Raw genomic sequence first — 15,265 nt, forward strand, 5'->3', positions numbered from 1 at the left:
GACTACACTCCAAAAAGTGCTTCATTGTCTGTGAAGCACTTTGGAACATCCTAAAGTAGTGAAACATAGAAAATAGGTGCAGGAGTAGGCCATTCGGCCCTTCGAGCCTGCACCACCATTCAATATGATCATGGCTGATCATTCCCTCAGTACCCCTTTCCTGCTTTCTCTCCATACCCCTTGATCCCTTTAGCCGTAAGGGCCACATCTAACTCCCTCTTGAATATATCTCAGGAACTGGTTTTTCCTTTCTTTTGAGCTTATTGTCTGGCCTTGGCTGCTGTGCAAAGGGCACAGAGTATCGGCCCGGAAATTGGGGACATGGAGCCTGTAAAGACAGCCTCAAAACACACAAAGGACACAGCTTTTAGAAGGTTAAGTCTTTATCTACAATGCCTCCATTTTACAACTTGATTCGACAGCAGGAAATGCAATACTGACAATTTTACAAAAACATTTTATATATTCATATATAAAAACACTTTCCGAGCTCGTTCAGTGGCAGCATGAATCCGAGAACACAAACTCCCAATTTATTGGCACCATGTTTAAAAAAAAACGCAGCGACACTGGGTAAACTTGCTGTCGTTGTCTTGACTTTATACAGTGGTTCCTCGATGCTGAGGGACTGCCTGTGATGGTACAGTGGTCACTGTGTCAGTGTGCTTTATAAACCACGTTGGAGGAGGTCCCAGACCGGATTGGTCAGAGCCCAGACCGGGGATTGGTCAGAGCCCAGACCGGGGATTGGTCAGAGCCCAGACCGGGGATTGGTCAGAGCCCAGACCGGGGATTGGTCAGAGCCCAGACCGGATTGGTCAGAGCCCAGACCGGATTGGTCAGAGCCCAGACCGGATTGGTCAGAGCCCAGACCAGGCCAACTCAAAATGCACTCGACAATTGTACACTATTCACAAATAATACAGAAATGCCCTCGCGGCCTGCGAATGCCTCTCCGTGGGTTCCAGGACACCCCCGACTCCTTTTGCTTTGCGAGTTTAAAAAAAAAACATGGTGGTGGTGGTGGTGGTGGGGGGGGGGAGAAATTAGTTTGGACAGGTCCCTCGCCAGGGTCAGAACAGGGGCGCTGAAGGTTTGCTGAGAGGGTGGCGGGGGGGAATGAAAACGACCCCCCAAAAAATGTTACTGGTAAAAGTTGCGGAAAGGCAGTGGGTAGCCACGACTGTTTCATCCTCACCCGCAGGGGCGGAGGGATGGATCGAGGGAAGCTAGAGGTGTCAGGGTGCAAGAGGAACTCGCAGTCAAACCGAGCAAGCAAAATGGAACAGCATCGCCCTCCAACAGGGGACCGGGGCAAGGCTGTTCCGAATTCCAATGAACTCGTGTGAATGGTGACCTTAAACTAAACGCACAAGACTGTAACTCGGAAGTGTTCGGTTCCCTCTGGATGGAAGCAAAACAGTCAAAACTCCGTCACACAGTTTCCGATTCCAATGATGAAGAGTGTTAACGTTACAGTAAATCACAGGGTATTTAATCAACAGATTTCCACACCTTCAGTTAAGTTACCGCGATAACAGTTTGCTAAAAGTTTACACGGATGTAAACTTCACATTTCATGTGATGCTCAATCTTGGAAGGTTTTCGATATATCTCACTCACACACACACACTCACTCACACACTCTTATCCATACAGTCTCAGTCACTCTCACTCTCTCTCCCACACACTCTCTCTCCCACACACTGTCAGTCACTCTCACACACACTCACTCACACAAACACTGTCACTTTCACTCACACACAATCTCAGTCACTCACACACACACTCTCAGTCTCATACACACACACACAACACACACTCTCAGTCACACTCACACACACTCTCAGTCACTCCCTCACACTCACACACACACTCTCAGTCTCATACACACACACACAACACACACTCTCAGTCACTCTCACACACACTCTCAGTCACTCCCTCACACTCACACACACACTCTCAGTCTCATACACACACACACAACACACACTCTCAGTCACTCTCACACACACTCTCAGTCACTCCCTCACACTCACACACACACTCTCAGTCTCATACACACACACACAACACACACTCTCAGTCACTCTCACACACACTCTCAGTCACTCCCTCACACTCACACACACACTCTCAGTCTCATACACACACACACAACACACACTCTCAGTCACACTCAGTCACTCTCACCCACACTCTCAGTCACTCCCTCACACACACACACACACACTCTCTCACACACATTCTCAGTCACACTCACAAACACTGTCACTCAGACACACTCACTCTCACACACACACTCTCAGTCACACTCACAAACACACACACTGTCACTCTCACACACTCACTCTCATGCACACACCCTCTCAAACACACACAGGCACACTCACAGATGAGAAACAGATAGCGGTGGCCCCCTGCCTTGTCAGATGCAGCTGACCTCCGGTGAGGAGGAAGAATGGGCCAGACACAAGTATGTATTGCCTAGATCCGACTGCAAGTTTCGATCCAAACATCGGGCTTCCAATCAAACAAAAGGATCCATTTCTGGAGCTGACCCACAGAGACACGATGTCCGGAAGCAGCCCCCCTTCTACCACTGGGTACTTTCGGGTTGGGTCTGGCAAAATCCCACCACAGAACCTCCGTTACCCTTGCACACCAGAAAACTGCATTTCCCGGTTATCTGCCTTGTCGCCTCACTCTCCAATCCTCTCGCCCCAATCTTCTGTCTGACACATCTTGGGGCCGAAATTGCTCTCCGAACAACAGGGGGCGCCCTGACCGATCTTGGAGCTCTGCAATTAGTTCAGTTTGTCCCGCTGGGCCACCAGGAAGGGTTTTGGCCAGGCCAGCGGTCCAGTACCCAAGAGGAGGTGCCTGTTGGGAGGCCTGCCGAACCCCATGGGCTCCATTGTCAGGCCGACCTCGGAGTCAGCCGACAATTAAAACGAAAGTAAAATGGCGGGCCGTGGATCTGCTCTCCCCTTTAAAGGCGGACGCGCCCTCCCCTTTAAGGCTGGACGCGCCCTCCCCTTTAAGGGTAGGCGCGCCCTCCCCTTTAAGGCCGGACGTGCCCTCCCCTTTAAGGCCGGACGTGCCCTCCCCTTTAAGGCCGGACGTGCCCTCCCCTTTAAGGCCGGACGTGCCCTCCCCTTTAAGACCGGACGCGCCCTCCCCTTTAAGGGTAGGCGCTCCCTCCCCTTCAAGGCCGGACGGGCCGTGCCGACCAGCCACACACAGCTTCCCACCTGGGGGAAAGTTGTCATGGGGCACCGAGCGCCGACCAATCCCCTCCTGCAGGGCGGTTTCCCACGCGGGGTGGAAAGGGGGGGTCGCTGGGGCGCGCCCAACGGGGCGGCAACACGGGTGTCCGCCACGGGAAACAAAAATGGAGGGCGACTTCTGAAATATCGGCGACTCCTTACCGATCCCCGCGTCCGCTTCTTTGAGGTGATCGCGGCTCCTACAGAAAGCGGCGGTTCAGGCCCCGAGGTCACCTCACAGTCCAAGGGCGGGTTCAAACCCAGTTTCTCTCACTTCATTCTGAAGCTGTGCCCAAGACCCAAGATTTGGGGAACCCTGATTGTCCGTCCCGCCACAGTGCTGATAATGGACGTTCGGCTGCAGTGCAGAAAACCGAATGAAGCGCGTTTGTCTCCTTAGCGATAGCAGCCAAAGACGCTCAAGATTTCGCAACCACGGTCAAAGGAGCAACGGTGACCATTGGCACACACAATACTGCCAAAATATAAGTCCCTGCCGGAGCCTACTGGGTCCCAATTCAGAAGCCGCTCTGTGAAATGCAGGGCCTTTGCCAGTTCACTGACCTGGGCTAGAGTAATTGGAAAAGCTGTATAAAGCTTAGGAAGGTTATATATATATTGGCCTTGGAGGGAGTGCAGCATAGGTTTACCAGGATTTGAAACCCGGACCCCAAGGGTTAACGAGGAGAGATTACACAAATTAGCGTTGTAGTTCCTAGATTTTAGAAGGTTAAAGGGTGATCTGATCGAAGTTTTCAGGATGTTAAGGGGAGCAGATAGGGTAGATAGAAAGATATTATTTCCACTGGTTGGGGATTATAATGTACGCACAGGTGAGTATGCTCACAGATTGGTAGAGCTGTTGAGTTGGGAGTGGCTTAACCAGTCACATGATGCTCACAGGACTCAATAAAACCCCGGCCAGTTGGGTCTCGGTTATTCACGATGAGGCAGGTGACTGTGAGCCTGGTAATGTGCAGTGTGATTGTTAAACCTTTGCTAATAAACCAACTAATTCTCAATAGCAATGTGTTGCTATGAATTCTTAAGCAAAGAACCCGTGATGCAAATAGGTTGCAGGGATTCTCGGACTAGGGGGGGGGGGGGCACAGTCTAAAAATTAGAGCCAGACCTTTCACTTGTAAACACTTCTACACACAAAGGGTGGTAGAAGTTTGGATCTCTCTTCCGGGAACGGCAATTGAGGCTGGGTCAATTGTTAATTTTAAATTGGAGATAGCTTACTGTTAACCGAAGGAATACGGGCCAAAGGCGGGTAGATGGAGTTAGATCAGAGATCAGCCATAATCTCATCCAATGGCGGAACAGGCTCGAGGGGCAGAATGGCCTCTATTCCCGTCCCTATAAAGTGAATCAAACAGCTTATTGTGTGGAAATTCTTGCACAATGTTTTCTTGAAGATGGGACAACCCTTGTTCCTCCCCCACCCCCAACCCCCGCCCCGTTCGAAAGCGGGAGGTAGTGTAGCGACTGCTGTTGTATATATTTGCAGTCAATATAACTGAATACCAGGTGTTGGGTTTAACAGGGGGGGGTGGGGGGGGGTGATGCGATAATGCCAGAGATGAATTTCTAAGCCAAAGTTTTAAAAGAATAAGACAATAAAATATTTCAAACTCCAAACTAGTCAGAGGCCGAACCCACTGTGAACACCAGACAGAGGCTAAGGCTCGCCAGTAGAACAGAGATTTTTGCAAGGGTGGAGCACCCGTTAACCAGGATGCAATTACATCGAGTGCATTGCACGCCATCAACCCGCTTAAAATTTGGGGGAACTTAATTGCATTCGTGGTCATCGAACATCGGCAGTGCCTTGTGGCTGACACACGGAGAATTCTCTTCAGCGCTTTGTGACAGCGTTCCGTAAAACAGTTTGCGTAGAAAAGCGATGATGTCCCTTTGAACAAGAATATAAATTTAACGTGGCGATGGGGGGGAGGGGGTGCGGTGATCTGATACTTAGGGTTTAGCTGCAAAGTGTTACAAGTGAGATTAAGTAAATAGTGGTCATCTTAAATCGTTTTTTTTTGTAACACGAGTCTGCTCCTAACTGTACACAAATGGCCCTCTCCTCTCAGGCCTTTGAATGAGAGCAGTCGTCGTTTGGCAGTTTGCCTGATTTCCAGCTTTGCTCAGCGTGTGGAGTCTGTGTGCATTCCATCCCATCAGCGACTTCCAACAAAAAAAAAAGCTTTGCCGGAGAAAGGAACGGTAAACTCTTCATGATACAAGCTCCTCGGGGAGACAGTCAAACATAATCCTCTTAAGGCAAAGGTCTTTCTGAACCGATTGTCATGAGTAGGGAAGGGCAGGGGATGGGTGGGGGTTGTGGGGGGGGGGGGGCGGGGAAAGAGAGGGGAGTCCGTGCTGGGACCTCCCTCAGGAGAAATTCCAACATACTCTCCACTGCGACGGTTCTGAAGAACAAAGAGGCGATTGCCCGCAACGTTGAACTCCTGTGGATCTCGAAAATCAGAGACAGTTTCTTAACTGATAAGGGGATAAGGGGTTCTGGGGAGCGGGCGGGGAAGTGGACCTGAGTCCATGATCGGATCAGCCATGATCGTATTGAATGGTGGAGCAGGCTCGAGGGGCCGTATGGCTGACTCCTGCTCCTATTTCTTATGTTCTTACGTCTTCTCTTGAGAGCCAGTCAAGACTGAACAATGGTCACATACCACAACACTTCAGGAGGAGAGAGCACAAGTCCGGACTGAACTCCAGCAACGCCTCGAGGAACCAATTATTGCTTACATAGATTTCACTCCCCCTCTGGTTCCCCGTCCCCCGTCACGCCCGGAATGGGGGAGCAGGCTCTCACAGCGCAGAGATGGAAATATACAATGAACCGCACAATCGTCCAGTCAGCACTTAAATAAATAAGCACGGTCCTCCCCTGCGGGGCCAGAGAGCCATCAGCGGTGTTGAATGCTTCCGTTGCCCCAGCAGACCCAGTCAGTGCTCAGAAGGAAGAGGCCCCGAACAAATGGATGACGATGAAGGCTAGAAATTTTGGCTCGGCCTCCTGGCAGAAGTGTTTGAAGCACTGGCGCACTGGGTTGGGCCGTTTCCCTTTGCGTGTCGGGGACAGCTACCTGTTGTTCTGGAGTTCCTCTCTCAGCCAGGTGGGCAGGGTCTGCCCCAGTTTGTATAGCAGCTTCGACAGCTCGATGTTGGGGTCCCGATAGTACTCTCGCAAAAACGCTCGCGACTGCAGAGAGGGAAAGAGAAAGCACAATTGACTGTTACCGTCATAAAGACCGTCAAAGAAATGCATTTTAATAAACTATGAGGGTTGTAAATCTGTGGAATTCGCTGGAATTCAGAGAGCTGTGGAAGCCGGGATATTTAAATATATTTAAGACAGAGACAGACAGTTTCTTAGCCGATAAGGGAATAAGGGGTTATGGGGAGCGGGCGGGGAAGTGGAGCTGAGTCCATGATCGGATCAGCCATGATCTTATTGAATGGCGGAGCAGGCTCGAGGGGCCGTATGGCCAACTCCTGCTCCTATTTCTTATGTTCTTATGAGAAGGAAGCAGGGCTCTGTGACTGTCCCTCCCACGGCAACAACACAACAGTGGGTGAATCCAATCCCAACAACTTACAGGGGGGATTTGAGAAGAAGTTTCTTCACCCAGAGGGTGGTGGGGGTCTGGAACTCACGGCCTGAAAGGGTGGTAGAGGCAGAAACCCTCACCACATTTAAAAAGTACTTTTTGTGCGATAAGGGAGTAAAAGGTTATGGGGAGCGGGCGGGGAAGTGGAGCTGAGTCCATGATCAGATCAGCCATGATCGTATTGAATGGCGGAGCAGGCTTGAGGGGCCAAATGGTCAATTCCTGCTTCTATTTCGTGTGGTCTTGCACTTGAAGTGCCGTAGCCTACAGGGCTACGGACCAAGAGCTGGAAAGTGGGATTAGACTGGATAGCTCTTTGTCGGCCGGCACGGACACGATGGGCCGAATGGCCTCCTTCTGTGCTGTAAATTTCTATGATTCTATGACTTGTGGATGCTACCAGATCGTACGGCAGTCCAGCCAATAACGGACGAAGGAAACTCGTATCAGTTCCAACAACAATTTATATTTATATAGCGACTTTAACGCAGTAAAACATCCCAAGGTGCTTCACAGGAGCGATTATCAAACAAAATTTAACACCGAGCCACATAAGGAGGTGACCAAAAGCTTGGTCAAAGAGGTAGGTTTTAAGGAGCATTTTAAAGCAGGAAAGAGAGGTAGAGAAGCGGAGAGGTTTAGGGAGGGAGTTCCAGAGCTTGGGGCCCAGGCAACAGAAGGCATGGCCATCGATGGTGGAGCGATTATAATCAGAGATGCTCAAGAGGGCAGAATTAGAGGAACGCAGACATCTCGGGGGGGCTGTGGGGCTGGAGGAGATTACAGAGATAGGGAGGGGCGAGGCCATGAAGGGATTTGAAAATAAGGATGAGAATTTTGAAATCGAGGCGTTGCTTAACCGAGAGCCAATGTAGGTCAGCGAGCACAGGGGGTGATGGGTGAGCGGGACTCGGTGCGAGTTAGGACACGGGGCAGCGAGCACAGGGGGTGATGGGTGAGCGGGACTTGGTGCGAGTTAGAACATGGGCAGCCCAGTATTGGATCACCTCTAGTGTACGTAGGGTAGAATGTGGGAGGCCAGCCAGGAGTGCATTGGAATAGTCAAGTCTAGAGGCAACAAAGGCACAGATGAGGGCTTCAGCAGCGGATGAGCTGAGGCAGGGGCGGAGACGGGCGATGTTACGGAGGTGAAAATAGGCGGTCTTAGTTATGCTGCGGATATGAGAATCTAGTGAACCTTTGTTGCACTGCCTCTCAGGCAAGTGTGTCCTTTCTCGGATAAGGAGACCAAAACTGTGCTCAGTACTCCAGATACGGTCTCACCAAAGCCCTGCACACGTGTAGCAAGAGTGTGTGGAGAGAATGAAGTCACAATGTTAAGATTTCTGAGCTGTCTCGGCTGAATTCTCAGCACCAACAGCAACATTGAATAACGTCTTTATTGGACGCAGCAAAATCTTCTGCCACATCACAGACACAGGTCCAGAAAGTGCCTGGAGTATCCTGCCTGAGCTCCAAGCACACAGCACGTGTGTTGGTGCAGTTTCAGCCGTGGCTCAGTGGGTAGTGCTCTCGTCTCCGCGTCAGAAGGTTGTGGGTTCAAGTCCCACTCTAGAGACTTGAGCACAAAAATCTAGGCTGACACTCCCAGTGCTGAGGGAGTGCTGCATAGTCTGAGGGGCAGCGCTGAGGGAGTGCTGCACGTCGGAGGGGCAGTGCTGAGGGAGTGAGTGCTGCACTGTCAGAGGGGCAGTACTGAGGGAGCGCTGCATTGTCGGAGGGGCAGTACTGAGGGAGCGTTGCATTGTCGGAGGGGCAGTACTGAGGGAGCGCTGCATTGTCGGAGGGGCAGTACTGAGGGAGTGCCGCAGTGTCAGAGGGGCAGTACTGAGGGAGCGTCGCACTGATGGGGCGCTATCTTTCGGATGAGACTTTAAGCCGAGGCCCTGTCTGATCTCTCAGGAGTCCGAAAAAGATCCCACGGCACTATTTTGAAGAAGAGCAGGGGAGTTATCCCCAATGTCCTGAGGCCAATATTTATCCCTCAATCAACATCACTAAAAACAGATTATCTGGTCACTTTCACATTGCTGTTTGTGGGAGCTTGCTGTGCGCAAATTGGCTGCCGCGTTTCCCACATTACAACAGTGACCGCACTCCAAAAGTACTTCATTGGTTGTAAAGCGCTTTGAGACGTCTGGTAGTCGTGAAAGGCGCTATATAAATGCAAGTCTTTCTTTGACACATGTCAGTACATTGTGAGCATGGAGTACCTACATCTGGGTCCATCTCGGGGTATTTCCGTCCTTTGCTCTTCCCCAGACACTTGGCTTTATTGCCTTCCAGCACCTGACACCAGAATCCTTTCTTCGGTTCAAATCTGAAATTCAAGAAAGTAATGTGCGTCAATGACTGCCATTAAAAGTCCTTTTCCCTCCCCATTATTCTGTAAGGGGGATGGTCTCCATGAGGGGGTCAGGTTCACCTCTGACCAACCTGAGCGGTTCGAATCGCTCCCACTCCCTTGGGTTCTGGACTCTGGGTTTATTTAAGGGGGTGTGACAAAGTGCAGAGGACACTGGTTTGATGCAAGAGAACTTTGGTTTTATTACAGTCAAGAAATTACAAATTAATAATTACTCTAATAAGAAAGTACAATGTCAAAACTTATTCGAACTTATTAAAGAACAATACCTTACACACTCAGAGGGGGTTACAATAGCTTATAATGACTCGAATGGAAAACAACACATTACGTTCAAAGGGGGTTACAGTAGAATTATACCTCCCACCTCCCAATACCTAATCCTGGCTAGGTTAGACTCCAGGGCAGGCAGGGACTATGCTTATCAATCCTTTTGACAGTTAATGGAAGATCGCGGTTTCGGGGTTCACTGGATGTGGTAGGGTCTGCTTGCCGTACCCCGAATGTCGGAGAAGACCTTTTACTGCGCAATCTTCAGTTGGGTTGAGTCCGCTGATGCGGTAAGGTGCGTTTTGGATCTGTGGGGTAAGTACCCGTTTTCTTTGCTTTGAAATAGGTTTCTACAGTCTTTTAGGTAATGTTTTACCCGTTGGTAGGTCAGGATTAGATTGTGGAGTGGAAGCCTTTCCATTCTGCGGTTTTCTCCCCGTTGGAGTTTTTTTCCGAGTTTGGTCGATCGCGGTGGTTTTTCGCTGATACCACGTTGGTTGTGGTCAGTCGCTGCCGCGATGTTCTTCCTTCCTTCAGGACTTCAGGACTTTGAGGCTGGAGAAGTTAGTTTACAACTGTCGCATTGGTTTCTCTCCTTGTCTTGATGACATAGTCATAGTATAGCACGAGCAATATGACATACCCTCTATTGAAACAGGGGGCCAGTTATACAGTTTGAGTTGTTCTAATCTTGGCGCCAAATCAGTTTAAAATTCTTTGTTTAAATTTGGCGGGCTTGACTCTTCTTTGTAATATTTTGGCGGGCTCGTTAAAAGTTGATATGTTTTGGGTGGGTTGATGTTCGAAAACTGTTTCCTGATGGAAATATTAGCTTGGTAATTGCAATGTCCTTTTGTGCTTAGTTTTTCGCATACAGGCTGGATTGGGCCTCTTTGTGATGTAAATGCTGAAATAGTTTTCCAGATTCAGGTTGATGGTTAGCTATCTCTGGGTTATTTGTTGTAATGTTAATGTCTCTTGTGGAGAAGGATTCTTGAATACCCATTTCTCCAGACAAGTTAACTTAGTCCCAACACCCAGACAATTCCAATAATCAAGTTGTCTCCTGTTAGTTCTTTAGGCCCGCCCACAGCATTGAATTTGTCTTTTAGAATCCAAAATTCGATTAAAGTTCGTAGGTTCTTCCATAAGAACTTTAGGATTTCAAACTTTCTGGTCGATAGTCCCAAATTAAATTTCCTTTTGAATGAGCCCAAACACTGAGGGGGGGGGGGGGGAGGAGGCGGGGGTTCTTGTGAATTTTGCACCCTTTAATTCTTTCTCAGGATATGGGCGTCGCTGGCAAGGCTGGCATTTATTGCCCATCCCCAGCTGCCCCCAGTGTCTCGCTGGGGCATTTCAGAGGGCAGTCAAGAGATAACCACATTGGTGTGGGACTGGAGTCACGTGTAGGCCCCAGACCGGGTAAGGGCGGCAGCGTTCCTTCCCGAAAGGGACATCAGTGAACTAGTTGTGGGTTTTACCACAATCCAACAGCTTCATGGTCACTTTTACTCAGACCAACTTACCACTAGATTTTAAAAAAAAATAATTCAAATTCTCAAACTATCCGAGGGTGAGATTTGAACTCACGCCCACTGGATCCAGTAATATAACCACAACACAGTCTGAGTATTTGGTCACTGGAACAGGCCTCGCTAAAGTACAGAGATGCCGTCTTTCGGACTTTTTCCAAAGAAAACAACCCCAGCCTATCCAATTTTTTCTCATAGCTAAAATTCTCCAGTCCAGGCAATATCCTCGTAAATCTCCTCTGTACCCTTGCTAGTGCAATCACATCTTTCCTGTAATGTGATGACCAGAACTGCATGCAGTACTCCAGCTGTGGTCTAACTAGTGTTTTATGCAATTCGAGCATAACTTCCCTGCTCTTGTATTCCATGCCTCGGCTAATAAAGGAAAGAATCCCGTATGCCTTCTTAGCCACCTTATCGACCTGTCCTGCTACCTTCAGGGATCTGTGGACACGCACTCCAAGGTGTTGGAATTCTCTACCACAGAAAGTTGTTGAGGCCAGTTCGTTAAATATATTCAAAAGGGAGTTAGATGTGGCCCTTACGGCTAAAGGGATCAAGGGGTATGGAGAGAAAGCAGGAATGGGGTACTGAGGTGAATGATCAGCCATAATCTTATTCAATGGTGGTGCAGGCTCGAAGGGCCGAATGGTCTACTCCTGCACCAATTTTCTATGTTTCTATGTCCCCCTGTTCCTCCGCACCTCTCAGTATCCTCCCATTTATTGTGTATTCCCTTGCCTTTTTGCCCTTCATAAGAATTAGGAACAGGAGTAGGCCATCTAGCCCCTCGAGCCTGCTCCGCCATTCAACAAGATCATGGCTGATCTGGCCGTGGACTCAGCTCCACTTACCCGCCCGCTCCCCATAACCCTTAATTCCCTTATTGGTTAAAAATCTATCTATCTGTGATTTGAATACATTCAATGAGCTAGCCTCAACTGCTTCCTTGGGCAGAGAATTCCACAGATTCACAACCCTCTGGGAGAAGAAATTCCTTCTCAACTCGGTTTTAAATTGGCTCCCCCATATTTTGAGGCTGTGCCCCCTAGTTCAAGTCTCCCCGACCAGTGGAAACAACCTCTCCACTTCTATCTTGTCTATCCCTTTCATTATTTTAAATGTTTCTATAAGATCACCCCTCATCCTTCTGAACTCCAACGAGTAAAGACCCAGTCTACTCAATCTATCATCATAAGGTAACCCCCTCATCTCCGGAATCAGCCTAGTGAATCGTCTCTGTACCCTCTCCAAAGCTAGTATATCCTTCCTTAAGTAAGGTGACCAAAACTGCACGCAGTACTCCAGGTGCGGCCTCACCAATACCCTATACAGTTGCAGCAGGACCTCCCTGCTTTTGTACTCCATCCCTCTCGCAATGAAGGCCAACATTCCATTCGCCTTCCTGATTACCTGCTGCACCTGCAAACTAACTTTTTGGGATTCATGCACAAGGAGAGGGGAGCGGGTAGGTCCGAAGGCCTCCTTGTAGGACTGCTCCTGGGCACGGCCAAGGGTGCCATCAGCCGGTCCAGGCAGCGGGCGGTCGAGGGGGTTGTTCAACCTGACTGCCTGCCTCTCTTCCGCTCTTACATCCGGTCCAGGGTGTCCTTGGAGATGGAGCACGCGGTGTCCACCGGTACGCTCGCGGCCTTCCGCGAGAGGTGGGCACCGGAGGGACTGGAGTGCATCATCACGCCCGGCAACCAAATTTTAATTTGATTTTACGTTTTAAAGTTTAATTTGTTTTCATTGCCGGTGCTTTTAGTGTCCCCCTTCCCTTTTACAGGGGGCACTGGGGAAAATTGTGAATTTAGTGCCCAAAAAAAACAAAAAAAAAACAAAAAAAAAAACAGGAAAAAAAAACCAAAAAAAAGGGAAAAAAAAAAAAAGGGCCTTGTAAATGTCTGGAGTGTCACCCAGGTCGGGTGGCACAGTTTTAATGTTTTATGTTTTGCAGGTGAACTCCAAAAAGAGTTTCATGCACAAGGACCCCCAGGTCCTTCTGCACCGCAGCATGTTGTAATTTCTCCCCATTCAAATAATATTCCTTTTTTTTCCCAAGGTGGATGACCTCACATTTTCCGACATTGTATTCCATCTGCCAAACCTTAGCCCATTCGCTTAACCTATCTAAATCTTTTTGCAGCCTCTCTGTGTCCACTAATCTTTGTGTCATCTGCAAATTTTGTTACACTATACTCTGTCCCCTCTTCCAGGTCATCTATGTATATTGTAAACAGTTGTGGTCCCAGCACCGATCCCTGTGGCACACCACTAACCACCGATTTCCAACCCGAAAAGGACCCATTTATCCCGACTCTCTGCTTTCTGTTGGCCAGCCAATTCTCGATCCATGCTAATACATTTCCTCTGACTCCGCGTGCCTTTATCTTCTGCAGTAACCTTTTGTGTGGCACCTTATCGAATTCCTTTTGGAAATCTAAATACACCACATCCATCGGTACACCTCTATCCACCATGCTCGTTATATCCTCAAAGAATTCCAGTAAATTAGTTAAACATGATTTCCCCTTCATGAATCCATGTTGCGTTTGCTTGATTGCACTATTCCTATCTCGATGTCCCGCTATTTCTTCCTTAATGATAGCTTCAAGCATTTTCCCCACTACAGATGTTAAACTAACCGGCCTATAGTTACCTGTCTTTTGTCTGCCCCCTTTTTTTAAACAGAGGCGTTACATTAGCTGCTTTACAATCCGCTGGTACCCCGAAATGCATACCCTCCCACTTTTCCCGATTGAATTCCATTTTCCACTTTTCTGCCCAACTGACCATCGATAACCTCCTTCAATCTAGAGCTATCCTCCTCACTGCCAACCACACGGCCAATTTCTGTATCATCTGCAAATTTCTTTATCATGCCCCCTGCATTTAAGTCTAAATCATTAATTTCTGGTGAATTGTTCTGTGAAAGTGTGACCTATTTCTGCACAGCTCTTCCTGAAATACCAAGGTTAGATCACGGGAAACAGTGTAACAGGCCTCTCTATATTCATTTGTTGTGACTTTGTTCGAGGAGAACATGAAGAGCGACCATAAGGGGGAGGTGTAGGACAGTGTACACTTGATCACCATTATGCGAAGTCTGCTTCACATTCTATCACGGCTCACATTTCCACAGGGCCATCAGCGCAGCAACCTGTCTCAAGGTGTTTCACAAGGTGACTGCGCAGGTGGACAGAAAGGGACGAGGAGAAGTGGCACGGCAGAAGGGTTTAGGGAAAGGGGTTCTGGGTGGGTGAAAGGGAGCCACAACTCGAAGGTTCTCCACTGATGCAACGGGAATATGTCCCAGGTTAGTACGTTTGATCAACCTGCACTCCAGCCCTAATACACGACAAAGCACGTTGGACGATTCAAAATGCTTAACTGTGAAATGCCCCCCCCCCGGATATTTAGACCGACACTCAGAGGCTGTTACCATCATCATCATCGGCAGTCCCTCGGGATGGAGGATGGCACTAAAAACGAGTACTCAGGTGACTGATGAACTTATTTTAAATGGCGGAAGATGCCTGTGCGTGAATTCTTTTAACATGGGGTGACCGTTGCACACCAGCCAGCACACGGGCTTAATGGAGCTCGGTCTTGGTCCAGGGGCAAGGGGATCCAAGACGACTGGAGACCAGGCTCGGCCGCATGTGCCGATACATACACACACACTCACACATACTCCTCCTGTCCTCCTTCCTCCTTCCCACAGGTCCTCAGTCAGAGGAGCAGTTTGGAGTTTAGAGCTGTGGACAAATCAAAAAAAGCTGGCAGCAGCAGAATCAACAACGCGGAGGGAGGGAGCGGTGAGGAGCGGAGGGAGGGAGCGACGAGGAGAGGAGGGAGGGAGCGGTGAGGAGCGGAGGGAGGGAGCGGCGAGGAGTGGGGGGAGGGAGCGACGAGGAGCGGAGGGAGGGAGCGGTGAGGAGCGGAGTTCTGGAGCGGTGAGGAGCGGAGGGAGGGAGCGGTGAGGAGCGGAGGGAGGGAGCGACGAGGAGCGGAGGGAGGGAGCGACGAGGAGAGGAGGTCTGGAGCGACGAGGAGTGGAGGGAGGGAGCGGTGAGGAGCGGAGGGAGGGAGCGGTGAGGAGCGGAGGGAGGGAGCGACGAGGAGAGGAGGGAGGGAGCGGTGAGGAGAGGAGGGAGG

The 15,265-nt window shown here is 49.6% G+C and overlaps 1 protein-coding gene across 1 annotated transcript in view; it reads right to left on the reverse strand.

Annotated features, from left to right (window-relative positions):
• Window positions 1-386: 386 nt before the first annotated feature.
• ndst1b (N-deacetylase/N-sulfotransferase (heparan glucosaminyl) 1b) overlaps window positions 387-15,265 on the reverse strand; it is a 367,233-nt gene continuing 352,354 nt past the window's right edge. Inside the window, exons 13-14 of the mRNA XM_070877113.1 lie at window positions 9,152-9,254; window positions 387-6,504 (exon numbers count right to left, since the gene is read on the reverse strand). Of these exons, the coding sequence (XP_070733214.1) occupies window positions 6,385-6,504; window positions 9,152-9,254 (223 nt within the window). The 3' untranslated portion in view covers window positions 387-6,384. The remainder of the gene's footprint in view (window positions 6,505-9,151; window positions 9,255-15,265) is intronic.

Source organism: Pristiophorus japonicus, chromosome 4 (genome assembly GCF_044704955.1).
Source record: "Pristiophorus japonicus isolate sPriJap1 chromosome 4, sPriJap1.hap1, whole genome shotgun sequence".
Classification (NCBI taxonomy): Eukaryota; Metazoa; Chordata; class Chondrichthyes; family Pristiophoridae; genus Pristiophorus; species Pristiophorus japonicus.